General features: G+C 41.4%; 1 protein-coding gene across 7 annotated transcripts in view; it reads right to left on the bottom strand.

The window, feature by feature from the left end:
* WIPF3 (WAS/WASL interacting protein family member 3) overlaps positions 1–18,957 on the bottom strand; it is a 38,809-nt gene extending 19,852 nt beyond the window's left edge. The window contains exons 1-2 of one of the 7 annotated variants that reach the window (XM_063325098.1): positions 18,855–18,957; positions 4,474–4,612 (exon numbers count right to left, since the gene is read on the bottom strand). In XM_063325098.1, the coding sequence (XP_063181168.1) occupies positions 4,474–4,557 (84 nt within the window). In that variant the 5' untranslated portion in view covers positions 4,558–4,612; positions 18,855–18,957. The other 6 variants (XM_063325100.1, XM_063325099.1, XM_063325103.1 and 3 more) reach the window with 6 other exon arrangements.
* Positions 18,958–19,289: the final 332 nt, after the last annotated feature.

Below are 19,289 nucleotides of genomic sequence, written 5' to 3'. Positions count from 1 at the left end.
ATATTATGATTTAGTATCTCCTGACCTAGGGACTTTGTGACAAAGTACTAAATATCATCTTACTCACAGCTCGCATAAAATTTTAATAAACACATTCCTACATATTTTGTAATTGGCGCTACTCATGATTCTGTTCTTTCCGTGTTACGCTTGCAGGTCTAGGCGTCTCAATGAAAACTTGAGAAACTACCTTAATTTTTACAATAAATAATTAGCAAGCATGTGCACACATTTATGCATACGCACGCTTACATGCACACACGCTCTTTCTCATGTTATATTTGGTAAGACCAAATCAAGATACCATAAATCACCATTATCTTCAGCCAAGCTGTTTTACATACGTTGTTTTTTCTCTTTCCAAAGAACAGTAGCGCTAAATGTCATAGGAGCAAACCCAACTCCCACATAACTTCAGATAAGCGCTGTAACACGCTCGGTTTCTTGGGAAGGTTGAAGGAAAGCTCGACAGGTTTACACTCTGACAACTGCATGAAGGAGGGAAGAAAAACATCTCCCCAAGGACGACTATCAGCTGATGTTTTTCATAGCCTTGGAAATCCTACCTCTGTGTAGATTATGTATTTATCAGTGTTATACCATGAGGAATTGCTTTTCTGAGTTTTTTTATTACAAGAGTAGAAAATAAGGTCAGAATAACAAACTTGGTAAACACTGATATATCTTTATCTACAACAGAAATTCTATTTATTTTCTTCTTTTTTTTTTTGTTTTAAACTAAGAGTGAGGTAATCATTAAGATCAATCTACATGCCAGTCTGGCACTATTTCAACAAAGTAAGCATATTCCTAGTTTTCAGTATGCCAATAAGGCAAATAAACTCCTGATGCTACCTTACTGGCTTTAATCATCTGATCCATTGTGATTTTGGGGGTTAATTTCTATGCTAAGTCTTTAATAATAACAATTCTAAAGAGAATAGAAGTATTTTCTTAAGCTCCAGAAACATATGAATCATTAAACAAACATCTTCTCTGAATAAGGCACAACCCAGCAGGGCTGCCACACATACACACTTCCTTCAATATTAACATTTTAATAGGTGATGACTGATCATAACGCTAGGAATTCAGACGTACAAAGGCAGCACAGCAGTGACCAGCCTCCACTGCACGTAAAAAGTGAACATGGTTTATCAAAGCAAAATTCTCTCTGGATCCTCTCCTGGGAGATAAGGCAGAGAAAAATCTTAACCAGTCTCAGTGGTGGTATCTACTTCTGGAAATACGACAACCCAAACTAACCAGAATGCCTCATATGCCAAAGTAAAAGGCAAAAAGGCATAAAAGAAATGGGGGGGGGGACGGGGCGGGGGGGACGGACGGACGACAGAAAAATAAGTTCTTCAGGAGCAGAAAGCTTTAAAGAAAAAAAAAAATAAACAACCCAAAAAATTATGAAAACCCCACCTTATGTGACGCACATATGCCTATAAAATTGAAAGAGCTTTAGGACAGACATCCTAATGCCTTATTTCTAAGTTTCCTTTATTAGGGTGGAGGGGAAAAGGGAAAGAGAAAAGATCTAAATTCCGTAAGCCAGTGCCAGAAAATGTGTTTGGGCACAGTTTTATTCTGCCTACTCATCCCTCTCATCTTTATCTATGACCCCCAGAAGGCAGGCATTTGAAGACACGCTCAATTAATCCAATTAGCTGTATTTACATTTTGACTCAGCCACCTACATCTGCTATTGCAGATACCCTACCATTCCCTCCTGAAAAATCCACTTCGTTTTCTTTTAAGTACGCTCTAACAGCCAGTAGCTTTTCAGCTGTTGGGCACAGGTGGCTCCTACCATGTCTTAAATTCCTCCTCCAAATCCCTTTAGTTGTGCCTTGCAACAACTTTTGTGAGCAGAATTCAGTATGAGTACTTACAGACTATCTGCAAGTCCAAAATCTTGGAAAACAGTAGGAAAGAACCTAACTTTCTTCTGCCTTAAGAGGGAGTTAACAGTACAAAAAAGGCAAGTGCCAACAGTGCTTACGATTTCAACGAAGTAAGGACTGCAAAATCATTTGGGACCGCGGCTCACAATATTCACTAAGAAAATGTGCAGAAAAAAAGACAATGTGGTGATTAGTTCTGCTACAAATCTCTTAATAATGAAAGCAAGAGGAAAGTACGGCTATTATCCATATAATTAGAAAAACAAGGCAAGTCGATGGTACCCATGCAACGGTATTGTGCAAACTGATAGGATTCTAAAACCTCAACCTATGCACAGACATTTCTCTTTTAACATAAATCGAGTAAATTAAACTAGTGGCTCGCCTGCATATCAACAGGGAAATTAAAACCTAACTTTTAATTGCTAACATGTAAATGTTACTGGTTACTCCGTTTTAATTGTATCAGTATAATAAAAATCACAGTGCTGTTTGCTTTGGCACATTTCCAGGCGCTGGCCAAATAAAACTTAGGTATTTTGAAGGTTTTCCTTAAAGCTACGTGCCTGTTGGAATTTATTTCTTCTTCCATCTTCCAACTGTAGATTTAGCAGCTGTAACAACAGCTGGGCAGTTCAGCAGCTGTAAGAGACAGATGCCAAGTTCTAGAAAATAGCTTCCCAGTAAAAGAAAATAGGGTCCGCAGCAAGTTTTTATGGATTCCCCCATCAGAAAATTTTAGTCTGAAACTTGGCACCAACTGGAGAGTTGACTCTCTCTCGTACCGCGCTTTTGCTGAACTCACCGGGGAGACTACAGACCCTCTCAGAGTTTGCCCTCTCTCATTCAGATTTGACAGAGAAAAATCCTTTTGCTGTTACAGAAAAAACAATTCTTTGTGTTGGTTCACATGCTCTTTTTAGTGTCAACACTTCTTAAAAGGAAGGCTTTAATATCAAACATTAATTAGAAATACGTTTAATTTGTATCGTATCACCATGATAAAACTGACCCTAAATTCTGTATGTCTTACCCGCAGAAGATCATATTAGTAATAGAATGATCTGACTAAAATGTGGCAATACCATATAAGCCTTCTTGTACCAAAACCCTATCACAGCAGTGGGTTTAGCAATCAGAAAAGGAGGGGAAACAAACAAACAAACTTGTTTATACTGGTCCTTAGGGGTCTTCTCAGCTTTCTCAAGCTTTTTACAACTGGCATATGTTAGAGGGGGCCAAAAATGTCTCTTGATACTTACTGAGCTAAATTTATTAGGATAAGAAGCAGCTTCTGTTGACTTTAATTGCAGTTGTGGGCATTAAGTTGCTCACAGAATTCAGCCCACTTATTTCAGTATCTAACTATAGGTTGTGTACCAACCCAGAAGAGCTGCTAATTGAAAACACTGCTCATAGGGCCCAAGGTCCAAATGGAACAATAAAAGGAATCAAGCACTGCTGATTTCATGTACTTTCTTTGTCTTCCTCCTCTTCATCTCCACAATTCATGGAGAGTTTTACAAACCAACAGATCTTCATAGGAACAAAACAGGCGGGGATGCCAGAGAATGCAAGGGAGAAATGAAGTTCATAAAAGAAAAATAAATAAACAAACAAATAAATAAATAAATAGAAGTACACTTGAAGTACCACGAACTGTTTTGCTACAGGGACTAACATACACTGCAAATAATTACAGCAGTGACAACAAAAATCATGAAAAGGTCAGGAGAGATTTTAAGTCTTGAACACAACCATGCCAGGTTTCACTATTTTAAAAACGGTCTAAGAATTCCAATGCAGAAACAGGCTATGAACAAATGATCGCAGAATACCAGGAATGACTTACACAGGTTTTACCGTAGGTCCAGTAATTGATTGTGAAGGTATGAAAATGTAATACCCTGAAACTCCACTCAGAGCATCCTCCTCTTAGCACAAACGTGCTGGCAGGGCGCATGCTCTACTTCATGACACACAGAGTAATGATCTGTTACAAGCGGTAATTGTTCCTGCACATGTATAAAAGCATATTGTGCTCCATCCCCAGGAAGACGGCATACGCTAGAAAGAGCAACACCTACAGCAGAACACTGTGAGTCTTAACAGAAGCTGTGAGAAAGAGGATGAAGAAAATAACACTTACCACCTGCACATTACCAATAGAAAAAGAGAGTTCCCTGTCGCTGGAGAAGTATTCACAAATGTTAAATTCTCACCACATGCACTCTAACGCAATCATCCCAAACTTTTTGATCCCATACACCTAGCAGTAAAAAAATATTTCGAGCGTGCACCCCAATATGTGTATATTTATTTATTTATAGATTATACAGATATATGACAGAAGTTCTAATATTTTCTTCCCGCACCCCAGTGGACCACCTCATGCACCCTACTTCGGAGACCACACCTCTAATAAGCAGAAGAACCAAAGGCAGCAAAACAAGCATCTGCCCCAGATATTTGCTATGAATATCCGCACCAAAATTCTGGGGGCTCTGGGATAGCTACTACAACTAAGCTTTTGCTAACAGAGATGAAAAGTCAATCTTACCAGAGGCGGTGGCGGAGGGGGCCCTCCAGAAGGCGGTGGAGGCGGTGGAGGAGGAGGTGGTGGTGGCGGCGGTGGCACAGGCATCCGTTAAGATTTCTGGCTTCACGCAGTTATGAAAAATACAGCCGAAGTCTATGTCCTTGAGGGGAAGGAAGGGAGGAGAAAGACAAGTGAGAAAAATAAAAAGAAAAAAAAAGAAAAAAGAAGAGGAACGTGTTTATACACTGTAAGCTGAAGACCAGCCAAATTTCTAGCTCTCAGCAGACTGAAGACTTTTATACTGCACTGCTTCCAAAACTACAGTACGAACCGCCTCATTATAGTTCTCTGATGACAACATTCATCTAAAGAGCAAGCTCACAGATCTGGACAAGTGCCACGGACACCAAATGCATAGATGCCAGTCTGTCCAGCTTTAACTGTTACGCCTTGCCTTAATCGAGCCCATAGCCCTGAAATGCAACTCTGCAGAGAACAAATCACAGTCAACCGCATGTGGACACTCCTGCTGGGACAAAAATCTCCATTGACTTTAAGCCAGAGTTTTGCCGCTCTAAGGATAAAGTAAGGAACTTGGTAAGGTTCACTGGACTTCCTCCAATGTTACAAAAAAAAAAGAAAAAAAGAAACAAGGGAAAAAAGACAGGATTGAATAATAACTGAAGAAATAATTCTACAAGTTAAAGTTTCATTAAATATAGTTCTATTACCAAGTGACAGCATGTAAGGACCAAGCATTTCAAGTATTAAAGTCGCGTGTGTTTTCCTGCCATTTTTAAATGTTAACTTTTCACAATTCTTTAGTAATACCCTGACTAAAAAGACAACAAAAGCTGTATGTTGTTGGGTTGGTTTGTTTTTTAGATCCCCTGCAGAATGACAGGGCATCAGTCACTGACTTTCATCTCTAATCCAGACCCCAACATGATTGCATCCCCTCTTGGTCTGAAGTCATCTTGACAGTCGTAACTGTAAAGTTAACAAGCAAACCCTGTATTTCATCAGTAAAATTGCAAATGAAAGTACTAGGCAGTGCTAAAGAGAGCCCTCTCCAAGCCATACTTGATAACTTCTTTTATGTTGATAGTGACTTGGATAAATGCTCCAAACATGGTTTTACATCTAGTTTTATGTCCATTGTGTCATAACTGTCTTCTGAGACTCTTCACAGCGTCATGCGAAACAGTGTCAAAAGCCCTACAAGAACACAAAATATGACATCTGCTATTTCTTTCATTTCTGTAAGGCTTTATCTTAGTGGGAAATTACATTGATTTGACACATTTGTTCTTTATACCTCTCTGTAGATCATAATTTGTTTTCCTGTCTCCTCTAAGCATTTAGAAACATTTTACTCCTTTTGATGTTTTTCTAGAAATTTAAGGTGAAAGGACCACAGTTCCCAGGCCCTGCGCCCCTCATCTTTCCCTTCTTTTTTTTAAAAGCAGGCACTCTGTTTATGCTTCTCCAGCTGCCTGAAACCTTTTGGTCAAGTCATTTAAGAATCCTCTGTGTAAGTAGGAGAAATGAGACAGCTCAATCTGGAGAGCTTCAGGAGAGAGGCCGAGACAGAAATGAGGCACGTTACAATCTTTCGGGGAATACTTAGCTGTTTTGCTAGAGAGGGATAGATTAGAAGAGGCAATGAAGTTAAAAGGCACATGCAGCCTTGTACACTTCCTAGCAAGTGTACGGGAACAACATCCAGGTGATATCTGAGTATTTTCCTTCTGCTGTATCTTGTAAAACACTTTATGGGAGATCGATCAAAAATTAACTACACAGAGTCTCTGCAACATTTGCTTTCTCCCTTGAGAGACTGCTCTGCAAAGGACTAGCCTATCAAAGCACCCTGGATCTGTAACAGAATTGGTGGCAATCACTTCAATAACAATCACTGCCAGAAAGCTGTCATCGCAGCGTCTCCACCACTCCACCCTCATTGTTGCCCTGTGCAAAATGCTATTATCAGAAGATACCTCTTTTCCTCAATTAAGTCATTCAAAAACAGGGACATAAGGAGAATGAGTCTTCCCTGCTAATAATATGTTTCGGGTTAGTATCTTCCTGCCCTGCAATACAGGCCTTTTGTCTTCATTAAGGATTTAGATTGGGAAATATGCTCTTAGTCAAATTAGAAAAAAAAAATACAACCCACGCTTCTGTGGCAGACCATGTGCACGGCAGCAGGAGGTAAAGCACACTGGAGGCGAGCAGCAGTGGGAGAAAGGAAATGGGAATCAGCTCTTGGTATTTAGAAGTCAGTCTTGCATCTGAAATGCAATCAGTTGACTTTTCTATCTGCCTCTCTCACCAGCCCCAGCCCCAGCCCCTGTTCCTCTAAGCGATGCAGACTAAGCTCCTGGACCAGAAGCAGCGTGGCCATCTACAGCCCAAAGGTCAGTGCACGGGGAACATTCACACCCCTAGCCTGAATCCTCTTGTCCAGTGCCACGGGAGAAGAATCCATTTTGGGGGCTATAACCCACCACCCTTGAACGAAATACTGGAGACGCGCCATGGCTTTCCTCCCATACTGTTTCAAGTCCTTTACAAACAAACTGTTTTTCAGAAAACTCTGCATATGTGCCTTCCTTTGTCTCCTATCACAAATTCAGAGGCTAAGTGTCCTGACCTGGGTGTGCTTTTGTGCACACAGACAAATTAATATGTTTTTATACCGGTACTATTACAGTCTGAAGGTTAACCCATCTAATACCTATACAATGAAGAAACCTTTTCCATGTAAGGGTTCTATTTGTCCAAGCGATCTTTGGACGGAGTGCTGTCATACACACAAGCAGACACTGATAGCAAAGAAAGACTGTATGTAGATAAAGGTAGGCATCTTCAAACTAACTTACAATGAAAAAAAAGGCTCTTAATATTTAGTCATAACTGCATGATCTACACATTTTAATATGTAGGACTGGATATGAGAACCTCTTTTGTATCACTGCACCTGCCTCACTTACGTGGTTTGTATTTAAATAAAATTATGGAGAAGACTGCAACATTCTCAATATATCAAAACACATTACTTGGAGGCCTCTATTCCTTGGTTAAAGGCTGTATTTCACTTGCTTCCCCCCCCCCCCCCCGCCCCCCATCAAGTTGCTAGTTAAAATATGGTTGGCAATTTCACATAATGGCTTCAGAACATGCCGGGTTTATGGATTTGCAAAATATAAGCTAAATAAATTCCAAATTAAAAACAAAAAACCGGTACCACATGGATCAGTTCTTCTGTCTCTGAAGAGCCGGACAAGAGGGAAATGCCACGAAGGGTCCTTAAGGCACATGCGCCCTTTCTCCTCTCCTCTAAATACACGTACTTATAATTGGAAGAGAGGGGTCTGAACTACCCCTGAGGGACAGAAATAAAAAAGATATGGTTTACAAAGTTGGCAATAGGTGGAGGGGAGAAGGCTGCGTGTTTAGCCTCAGTTTTCTCCGGCAAAAAGTAACATAAATCTTCCCTTGGCTTCCACATCACAAAACAGAATCAGGCCCAACAATTGCAGAATTTATTGGAAAAAAAAAAAGAAAAAAAAAAAAAGGAAAATCCCAAACCCTGCCTTTTCTAGTCCACCTCCCTGCCAAAGCAAGGTTGTACTTTTTTTTTTTTTTTAGTGCTTTCTGAAATCTAATTTTAGGTGTCCCAAATAATGTGGCTTCTATTATTTCCCTTGGGAAGCTCTTTCTCAGTCAAATAACTCTCATAGTTCAGACTGGCCTGACACTCAGCCTAATTTCTCGTTTTCTTAACTTGATCCCATTTGCACTCCACTGCAGATGACTGTACCTTGTAGCAAGCAAAATAGTTTCTCCTACTCCTCAGCATCAGCTTTTTGAAATATAAGAATTATAGTTCAGAAGTACATTTACAAGGACTAATTATTCTTTTTGAGCTGTTTTACTTCTTACAAATGGTCCCATCAGTCAGTGAACATTATTACTGTTCTCCGATTCCAAAACAATTGGTCTTTTTTTGTCCTCCTGGTAAGGGTAATTCTAAGACCGGCAATTTCAGGTGTCACAGACTGTTCCCTGCCTCTCACAGAGCTTGCCTGAATAGCAGCTGGGTTTAAGTAAGAACAGCAAGCGCAGACCTCAATATAGAATTCAAGCTCCAAATTTCTGAAGGCCCAAACGAAGTCTTCACCCAGACTTTCATTTTGAAGTGTCAGACAAGACAGAGTACATGCAGATGTCTCCTCTCCACAAACTGCTCTCAGCCCTGTGCTGGTTTCACCTGTGGTAGACTCAATACGTCTGCCCAAGATTTTATGTAGATTTGGTCTCACCTTGCCCAGCCACCAGACGTACAGAAGCTCTGATCTGAAAGCTTTCCAAAGGTCTCCTTCTAAAGTGTCACTGCCACAGTGACTCTGCCACTGGGCTCACCCTAAGACAAAGTCCTTCTGGGAGCACAGAGCCACGCTAAGGAACAACGTGGTTTCTGGAGAGCAGCTGACAACGTCTCCTGCCACCCTGACGCCCAGCAGAACCACCACAGGTCTGTCTGCAAAGTACCTTCATCCACCACGGAAAGGCAAGGCATGGAACAGCTATGCCTTCAATTTGGAATGATGTCTAGAAGGGGGAAGGACAGAGGAAAAAAATCACAGCTATTTAAATGCATATAATATGCATTTATACACAAAATTATTTCTTTACTAGTAGCATCTATTCCGTTGGGGCTTTGTGTTTTTTCTTTTATATGGCTAGAGTCCTTAGGTGGTACACTCATTAATATATAACAACACAGCTGGAACTGAAAATGCAACCCTTTTAATCCATTTAGAGAAAGGACTGCAAAATAACTGATTCATTATTACTGGATTTGCAATCATTGCAACCATGCTCTCTGAGGTGGGTAATTCAGCTTTGGGGAAACTTACAGATTTAGATGGGTATTTCACAGGTGTGCAGGAAGGCTTATCTGAAATATAGGTCTTATTTTCTTGACTGAAAACCGAAGAAAAAAATAGACCACAAACTCCGTTTTTAACTTTTAATCAGCTTTTATATAATCAAATGTGATTTCCCCATTAACTACACTGTTCTAACTTTTAAGTCCTGATATTTTAACAGAAAAGTAAAAGAATTTCAGAATTACACAGAAGAAAGAGCGTCAAGAAGCATCTGCTCAACTTTCATGATTTGGAAAGTAGACAATGAGCCTAATTGTGCCCCCATTTGCTCCTGTCAAACATTGCTGAAGAACAGCTGAAATCACTGGTACAAGCACACCACAGACTTTTAAATTAAAACAGTACAACACATGTAGGGGCAGAGAAGAAAAAAACCCCAGACAGTAGTAGACGTGTGTTACACAGATCAATTTTTCTTCTGTCACTATCACACAACTGGAAATGACTTGGAAAAAGCTTCTGTTTGGAATGAACCAGTTTAGATTTCAAGTAAGACAGAATCAAACTATGTGATTTTTAATGACCAGAAGCTACATTTCTTTCTACCATTTTCAGTGTGAATGACATTTTATGTTCAGACAACAGAACACAGAATAATCAAGGTAGAGCCTCCAAGTATCCTCACAGTCTCTCTCCCCTCTGCAAAAATAACCCTGTCCACAAAAAATACTTGACAGTCTCTGCTGTATTTGAGAGACTTAAGAGCAGTGCAGAAGCACGAAACTCATACCTTCTTTTACAGCTCATGAGAAGTGCAAACACTCACACACGTACCTATCTTGCTAGATATATTTTAAGACATTCACAGGTATATTCCTACAGCTGACTAAGAAAACTCTAGCCTTTCACTATTTCCTAACAGACAGTACCCGGATTGCATACCATTTATGAGACAAACTTCTGCTCTCAGTCGCCATTTACATCACTGCAACTAAAGGCAGAATCTGGCTTTTTCATTTCCTTTGAAACTTAGAAACTTTGGGGGCTCCTCCTCCATTTAATAATCCGATGAAACACGCTTAAGCAGCACTTGTCTACACACGGTCTGTGGGATTGTCTCACAGCACGAAACAGTATCCTGCATTTAAGCCAAGGAACACAAGTTCTCCCCACTTTGGACTGTTTCCACCAGGCTTGATCCAGCTGAGGGCAGCATCCCCTTTCTGCCTGAAAACAACAGTATGACTCTCCTTCTGTCAGGAGCCTGCTAACACTGCAACAAACCGGCCAGGGCTGACCTAGCGCAGATTACAGGAACCTGGAGACGCCTTGCATCCATGTGTGCCATGGGCAGACCTCTCTGCTAGGTTCCCTATGGTGCCGAGGCCAGAAATTAAAGTGTTATGTCTTGACAAACCTCCCTTCTGAGGCAAAGCTGCGCAGATGACTTCATGTCCCTATACATGACTATTTCAGGGTGTAGCTTCCTCTGCTCCATGAGGATCAGCCATAGAAGACTTAATTGCTGTAAGGGAGCAGAATAAGAGAATTTGTCATCCTCTTTTAAATAAAGAGAAAAGAATGACACCTAAGAAGAAGAAATACATTATGCTGACAGTAGCACTATCCTGAAGTTAAAGAGTCCAAAGACAAATGAGGTAAGTTAGAAGCAATTAGGAATTGCACAAAGACATAATTTTGCAAAGAAAACTATTTATACAAAGAATTTCCTTTAAATACATTGTATCATCCACACAAAGACAGACATGGCTTATTTTGCTGCCAGATACATAAACAATAGTGAATTCGATATACAGTCATTAGCAAAGTTAATCATTGGCCTAAGCTAAATAAAATGCGGCTCAGTGGAAGCTCAAGGTCACTGCCACATTCTGAAGATGACTGCTTTATACTCCTCAAGAGTTCCCACTGTGAACAGCACTTGAGCTCTCTGAGTAGAAGCATCTGATGTTTCAGGTTAACACTCGCAAGTTTTGTGGACTCTCCAGAGAAGTAAATTGTATGTTTTCACATCATTCTTAATAATGTATTTCTTTATAATTATTAATATATTAATTATCATTCATATAATACAAAGAGAGATATTTGAAAATTATACCTGTACACAAAATGGTTTCCACCAAAGAAATTCCTGAAGTGGTTTAATCAATTCCCCTAAGGGAAGAAAGCTTTGCTTTCCAATGAAGAAGCTAGCATCAAAATAGAAAACCCAAATAAGGTAGTATTCAGCATCTTGCTTTTTATATTTGCTATACTCAGCTCAACAAATGTCTGTTTTCAAACGCCAACCAAGTGAAAAGAATTTGCAAACGTGGGTACCAGAAGACTACAGGACTTTCAAAATCCATGTCTCAAATAATTCTAAAATTTTTACTTTCAACCACATGATGTTTCATCAGAGATCCTATTTTAAACATTCGCAGCTTTCCATCTTGAAAATATAAATTTATAGAAACCTGTATGCATGCCACGTCAGACTGTTATTTACCAGCTTAAGAAACACAGTTCTAATACTGGCAATGCAAGGAAAATAAGTCTGGCGATCTAACGTGAGCCATTCTTCCCTACGATACAGTACCGGTATCATGGCCAAGAACAGGCTGTGGTCACTGTATGCTGTAAGGAGAATTGGCTTTCATAAGGGATGTAAAATGTGATGGTCTGGTCACCTGTAGGAATAAGTTGCCTTTGATCATGGCTTTCAGTGAAGTTGCGATTACTTAATATTCCTTCCAAATTTATTTCCAGTGGTAAAAATGCTAGCCCTTGATGTCCTGAGAAACTAAACTACAATTTCTGAACATGCTTACATGTTCATACTTTCATGCTCTTACCTGTCAATCCTGTTAAAATTGTAGCTCCATTTCAACGACATAGTGGGTAACCTCATCTCAGATGTTCTTTACAGCAGAGTAAGGCTTCCATACTTAATAAGTTATATAAAACTCCATGTTATTAAGGAAGCCTCGCTACAGTACCATAATGTTGCATTTTTAGTATTTTAACTAATTCAGTGTTCTGAAATAAATACAGTGCAGTGCTTTTATTGCCCCTTAAGTGTCATAGCCGATATATTTATAAAACTTCCTATGTGCATAAAAGTGCAAATAGGTTTTCTTGTACAGAAAATGGTTAGCTGTTTTTAAAGGCAATGGACAAAATATCAACATGCATTTACTCAGGACAACGATTTCACTTTGTACAAAGAACAACAAATCACAAAGTCATTTACAGCTGTTAATTCCCTAAAAAAAACCCTGACAAAAGATGTTTTGATTTATAGGCCTAGGCCTAAATTGCTAGTAAAACAAAGTTCTCTGAAGAAGCAAAATGAGTTTTATTAAACTGAGGGTTCAGCCCTCTGCCTTATTAAAGGACTTCAATTGCAATTCTCTGTGAAAGCCATTATATTCAGAGACAATGTGATTGATACCTACCCGTACACACAGAATAAGCCACAAACACTAGGAATCCAGAAATAGTCAACTTTGTCGCCTGCTGAAGAAGGAAGGTAATTCTGGGGATTAACTGGCAACAGAAGGTTTTTTAGAAGTTGTGTCTGTCATAGACACAAAGGAGCAAAGTGGTTTTCTGCAATTTTCCTTCTTTAAACAAGTAGATCAGAAGTTGTTGCCAGAATCAGCTCCCAAGAATACTTCCAGTTCAGTCAGTATCTGCTACCATCAGACCATGCAGGGGACAGATGAGGACTCGCTTGTTTCCACCAACTCTGGTGTCAAGTTTTATGCTGGTTTTGGACTCCACCTTCCACTTTTACCAGTCCTTCTTCTACTTTTACCATTTGGCCCTTCTCTTTCTTTACTTCCCTCCGTGAAAACTTCTCTGCTTTTCTAGAGGTTTACCAGTCTCTCCATTCCCCCTCTCCACTTTCTTCTTTGTCTTTGCTCTTTTCACCATTCACCTCACCTGTTGCTGCTGCTGACGCAAGGCAAGACAAACGGAGACAATTCATTTAAAAGGTCGAGTGGTGTGCCCTGGGGAAAGAAACACTGCACATGGTACAAAAGTAAGTAACTCTGCATGATGATACCAGAGGTTCGTCACAGGCTGCTAGTACTGAGAAATAGAAAAGAAATGCAGAACTAGGCTGATTTGGCTTGGAAAACAGGAAATGTGATTCTAGGAGGTACCGGGAGATATATCCTGACTAGAGCTCGTAAGTATTAGCGACAAAGTACGAAGCCTCACATGATGGAGTGGCTACAAGACTGAAAATTTGGAGAAAAACAACAAGGTGAAACAGTGTGGGCAGAGGAAAGCAGTGAAGCAACCACAGTATACGCATTCTGCAGCCATACTGGCCCTTGCAGCTCCTGGTACAGCTTGTTCAGAGCAAGCTCAGGTATCCCCACATGGCAGCGCAGCATTTATCCTACTGCTAAGCCAGTGTAAACTCATGATCACTTGATCCAAGAATATTTTGTACAATCCACTTTTGCATAGTTTCCTTGGTACTTAGTCATTTCAAGGCTAAAAAAGGCTTTCATTCTGCATTAAACGCGCTGTTGGGCCCCGCATCTGTCACTCACACAGTACACTACAGAGATAGTCTCCCCCCCCCTCCTCAATTTACATCTCTTATTATTTTTTATGCTAAATTTTCCTTTGTTTTCAGTAGAAGTGAGGTCAGTTCTTTAGGGTTTAATTCTGGAAATACTCAAGCAACTACAAGCTGCGTGCTGCAACATCACTAACGTGTGTTAAGCTGTTTGCGCTCACACAACTGATCAATTGAAGCAACAACTTTCTGTCCAAATCCTAGGCAGAATTTGACAGATATTTTTGCAGTGATTCACGCATCCCCAAGAGGAGCAAACATCTCCTCTGAAAATAAGTTGCTAAAATACCAGTCTGTTTTCCTGATGTGCAAGTGTGGCTTGCCTTTTCTGTGCCTCATGATTTTCTTTATGCGTCTACACAACTAACACAGCAGATCTATAGATTTAGTACAGATACAGCGCTATTCCTTTTCTTCTTTAGCACACAACGACAGCGTAACTGACTTGGACAAAAGCCCAAAACCTGACGGGACTATTTTATGTGCAGTCAGTAGCATGGGTGCATGTACATTTTTCACTGCACGAAACTATGCCAGTTAGGAAAGCAATAACATAATACCTTTCAAACAAGAGGATATGAAGGAGGAACAAAAGATCCCAAGGCCTCCCTTGTGATCCAGTACCATATTCCACTCTCCTCTTTTTTCCTTTTTTGTTTGTTATAACGAAGAGAGTAAAACACGATATAGGAACTAGAAAAAGTTAAACGGTACAGCAGTCGTTTACAGACCGGTGTGTAGTTTGTGAAAGGGTCTGACACAAAGGGGTTACTATCTCTAAACCCATTCATTCACTTTGTTCATCTAGAAGGAAGCATTTTACCCGTATCTTATGAACCAAGCAGAAGCACTGTAATTTCTAGCCAACGCTTTAATTACCAAGGCAGGCACTGCAGTTGCCAACAGTGTAAACGAAGGATATAGCATATCCATTACATAGAAGCTGCAGAGCAGACATGGGAGGTAGTTTTCTTAGACATTTGTAAGAGCAGTGTCAAGATTGAGCAAGAGCTTTCATGCTGAATTTTCTGGTCTCATGTTTAGCGAACTTTACCTTGTCGGGACCTTTCATCCAGTTTTCCTCTGCTTTTCACTTGGTATTATCGCTTACACTGGAGCTGCAGTAGAGCTGGTTTGTTGCTCTCCCCTGCCTGGGCTGGCTACAAAATGATACCATTCTCATCACAGAGGGTTATATACCTATTCGTAACAGTGGTGAAAGATGACACATGGTGAATGCAAAGAAGAATCAGAACTCCCATGCGTGATCTTATTTGAGAGAGAGGTATTTCTGGTAGTCTACAGGAAAACCATCTCAGCTGTTGTCTGAATTACCAAGGCATGAAAACACACTTTTCACACCTTATGAAAATTCTTCAGTTGTTTCACATACTTTCAAAGCAATGCAAAGGCAGCTTTCATCTGTCATGTATGTAAGACTGAATGAGTCCATTTGACAATACTCCGAAGTCAAATTAAGGTGGGTATATTCAAAAGAATACAAATTTGCTAAAAATACACTCATTTTCTCTCTGATTTGGAAGTCCCAAGACATTTTTTCTGTTTGCAAATACAGGAGTGTTTACACTACTGTTCATCCCAGCTGAAGCCACTGGATAACCCCGATGCAGAATGACCACAGGTGAACAAGCAACTATGAAGTCCCATTAAGGTTGTGCTACTATAAGCCAATTTTCAGAAAGCTTCGGTCTTTCAAAGGGAGAAACTACTTTGTGTAAGAGCACGCACTAATTGAGGAAGATCTCCAAGAATAGCAGTAAAGGTATCCCAGAAAGCTATACCTCAAAACTGCATAGCGGTCACTAGTAATTCAGTGTGAGTACTGAAGACTTTTAGATAAAAGAATTTATTGTGTATTGTAGTTGTTTGTTATGTTTATTTAGATATTAATTTTACGTATACTCTGAAGGAGCTGGGAATCTTTATTTTGGCACAAGAGAGCCTAGTATCATTTTCCCAAAGCAATCATCTGCTTCAACATTTTATCCGTGATCACATTTATTATATCTTAAAATAAATAGCATAAAATACCCACATAATAATGCAGCAGATGCTCACACACATCCAGGATCAATAACTTACAGAAGTCAAGGGTAAAAGAGCTGAACTGAGCTAGTCCAGTCTCACCTACTTTTGATAACTAAACAGAACTTGTGCCAGTCGCGGAGCACGGAGGTGAGTTATGACTAACAAACATACAAAGAAATTTGAGGCCAATCCTTTTATTGCTCTGCTTCTCTTTGGAGATAGAATATTTTAAAAATATTAATATTAAACTCTTTAACATTTAATAGCAGTTAATATTTTTAGATGTAATATAAAATTGTAAATCATGTTATTCAACTTTGAAGCTTTTAACATCTACCTCTTAAAATGTGCAAATATTTTTCTATTTGTTATGACTAAGATACTGTTCTCAGTTCAAGGTCTTCTTTTCAGAGGACAATGAATATCCCAAAATACTGACCTCAACAACCAAAAACATTATTCTTTTTCAGTATAAAGAGCAAATATTGGCATCTATGCTATGTCCTGTTAAGACATTCAACAAACACTGCTGACTCTTATGGTACAATTACTAAGATGTGACACTGCTATGTTTTGATTTACTGTTTTTTAAAAGAATATCTAAATACTTCCTGCAAATTCAAATGTAGCAGTCATTATGTACACAATCCTACCATGGCCCTTCCTGATGTACTGCAGTAACAGAAATTGAGATGCTACAAGATCTTTATTTATATTTTCTTTTGCGGGGGGGTGATGGAGAGAGAGGGGGGGAAAAAAAAGGAGGGAGCTGCTTTATGTTATACTATATGATTTGATAAATACAGCCATATGTTGCTCTTTCCAGTGCAGTACAATCACAGAAACAGAATCTCAAGTGCATCTCAATCATATTCAGGAATAGATCCAAACTAGCAATGACTTGAACATTGCACCTAATGAATTAAGCTTTGCATCTGCCCCTAAGCAACCAAAGTCTGTACACAAAGTTGATTGAAGTATTTATACACTCCTGTCTTCACAGAATGAGTATCTTTGATTCTTTAAAAAAAATCAAGTTTCATACTTCTATGCAAGCTGGTACAGGTACCTGCACTTTTGTATGCCACTTAGCCTCCTGGAGCCTCAATCTTAATACGAAGCTGTAGATAATACTTAAAAATGTTTAATAGCAAGGTCACCGTTAACATCAAGAGGGGTTGCATGCTGGTTGCTAAGCCCCACTCCTTTCCAGGACCTTCTACACGAGAGGAATAAACTCCCACAGCATTTCTTTCTGGTTCTGAGTCTAACCCATATTTTGTCATCATCACCTACAGCAAAACATCCAAAGCATTCTATCAGTGAAACAAAACGCACTTATGCAAATCCTCTTTAAGGGTCCCACACTGAGCTTCTTGTATGCTACCTTGTAGGTGGAGGCTGGTAACTGAGGCTCACGTCGGGCAGTGTCCCTTACGAGCCGTGGGTGGCAGCAGCGTCTGCACCGCCTGCACATTCCAGCCGGGACACTGTTTTGGGTCACAGACCCAGGCAGTGACCGGGAACCATCCTCACCCACACACGCCTAACAAGTGTCCCAGCTCGGTCTCCCATCACACAGTGAAGTTGTATTCATTTCCTTCATCATCTTCCCCGTGGCTTGTCTATCAGTGCAACGGATGCGAACGGATGACTTTAAACACTGATTACACAAACACACATTGTCAAATAAACAAGAGTTTGTGCTGGATATGCGGATGGAGAAAGTGAAAATACTGATTGTTATCAGGAAGTAGTTCAAAATTCTATTCACGCAGCATGCACAACTACCTGTATCACTGGTATCACAATTTCACCAATATTTCACTGTCTGAGTCAGCAGAAGCACTTGCAAATTTCAGCCCATAAATCCCAACCGTCCCAACACCGTTCTGTGTTGAAACCGTCAACCTTTATCTTATATCTCAGCGCCTTCTCTCCTAAATCAGATTTATTTTGCCACCTTTGAGAAATCTCACTTAGTAATATTCCACTTTCGGTAGCAAACAAACAAACAAACAAAAAGGCATGTTGGCTTAATGTGTCTTTCCTATTCCTAGCACTCCTGAACTTCTTGAAGCAGGCAAACACACCTTTCCTCCAACTCCAAGCATACCCTAAGAGTAGTAACAGAAAACCCTCTTGCTAGCCCCTGCCAAACGCGACCCGTTGCTCTGCATTAGCGCAAACAGGCTGATGCAGAAGTGATTTTAGTCATGCTTTTACCCGCGTTAATTAGCATTAAATAATAAACCTTTAAAGCATCTAACGCCTCTCCAGCACACTCCCCCCCGCCCGCAACAGATACATCAGCATTTAATACACGGCAGCTTTGACTGTTACTCAACCCCCCCCCCCCGCTTTTCCCAGCTGACCTATTCCAGCACATCTACTTCAAGGGCAAAAACTAGGGAAAACCAAAAGTTCTTCCCATCCACCGCTGCCTGCAAACAGCCCGTTTTCCTCCACTCGGCAAAACAGAGGAGCAAAACCCTGTACGCAACATGCAGCCGCGCTTCCTCCACCGCATCCCAAAGCCTCGGCCACCCCCGCCGCCCCTGGGCCCTCCGGCCGGACGGAAGCTGACCAGGGCCGGGCCAGGGGCTCCGGAGCCCCCCGCGGGGGAGCGGCGGTGACCGGCCGCCGTCACAAGTTTCCCCGCCGAGTTGTCTCGGCCCCCCACGGTGTCAGGGGACCCCCGGCCTTCGGGCCGCCTCTCCCACCGGCACCCTCAGCCCCGGCGGGCCAGGGGAGGCGGCCGCCTCAGCTCCCACCCCGGCGCCTCCCGCTGACTGGGGCTGCGAGGCGGGACGGAGGCACCGGGGACCCCCCTCTCCCGACCCCTCCGCGCCCACCTGCTCGGCGGCCGGTGCCGGTGTCGGTGCGGCGGGGGCCGGGGCGGCGCGGCGCGCTCCTCCCCGAGCAGAGGGCGCCAGGTAGGGGGGGCGGGTGGCCGCCTCCCCTCAGGGGAGGTGGGAGTTGGCTGGGAGGCGGGGGGAAGGAGCAGGGCGGGGGGGAATCTTAACATCATGAGGAGGGGAAAAAAGTCTTCCTGGTCCTCAGGGAGGGTAAAATGTTTTATTTTTTTTTTTTTCTTTTTTAAAAGTAGTAATTTAACACACGCCGCCCCGAGAGGGGAGAGGAACGGGAGGCGGGGAGCGCAGGTGAGAGCCGGCCGGAGCCGGCCGGTTCTGGCGCCCACAGCGCTGGGTGCCACCGCCACCGCTGTCCCCGGGCCTGGCGGCGGCCTCCGCCGGGCTCTACCTCAGGGAGGCGGGAGGCCCTGGGCG

This window comes from Chroicocephalus ridibundus, chromosome 2, assembly GCF_963924245.1.
Source record: "Chroicocephalus ridibundus chromosome 2, bChrRid1.1, whole genome shotgun sequence".
NCBI classification, from domain to species: Eukaryota; Metazoa; Chordata; class Aves; order Charadriiformes; family Laridae; genus Chroicocephalus; species Chroicocephalus ridibundus.
This window is presented reverse-complemented; position numbering and strand designations above follow the sequence as displayed.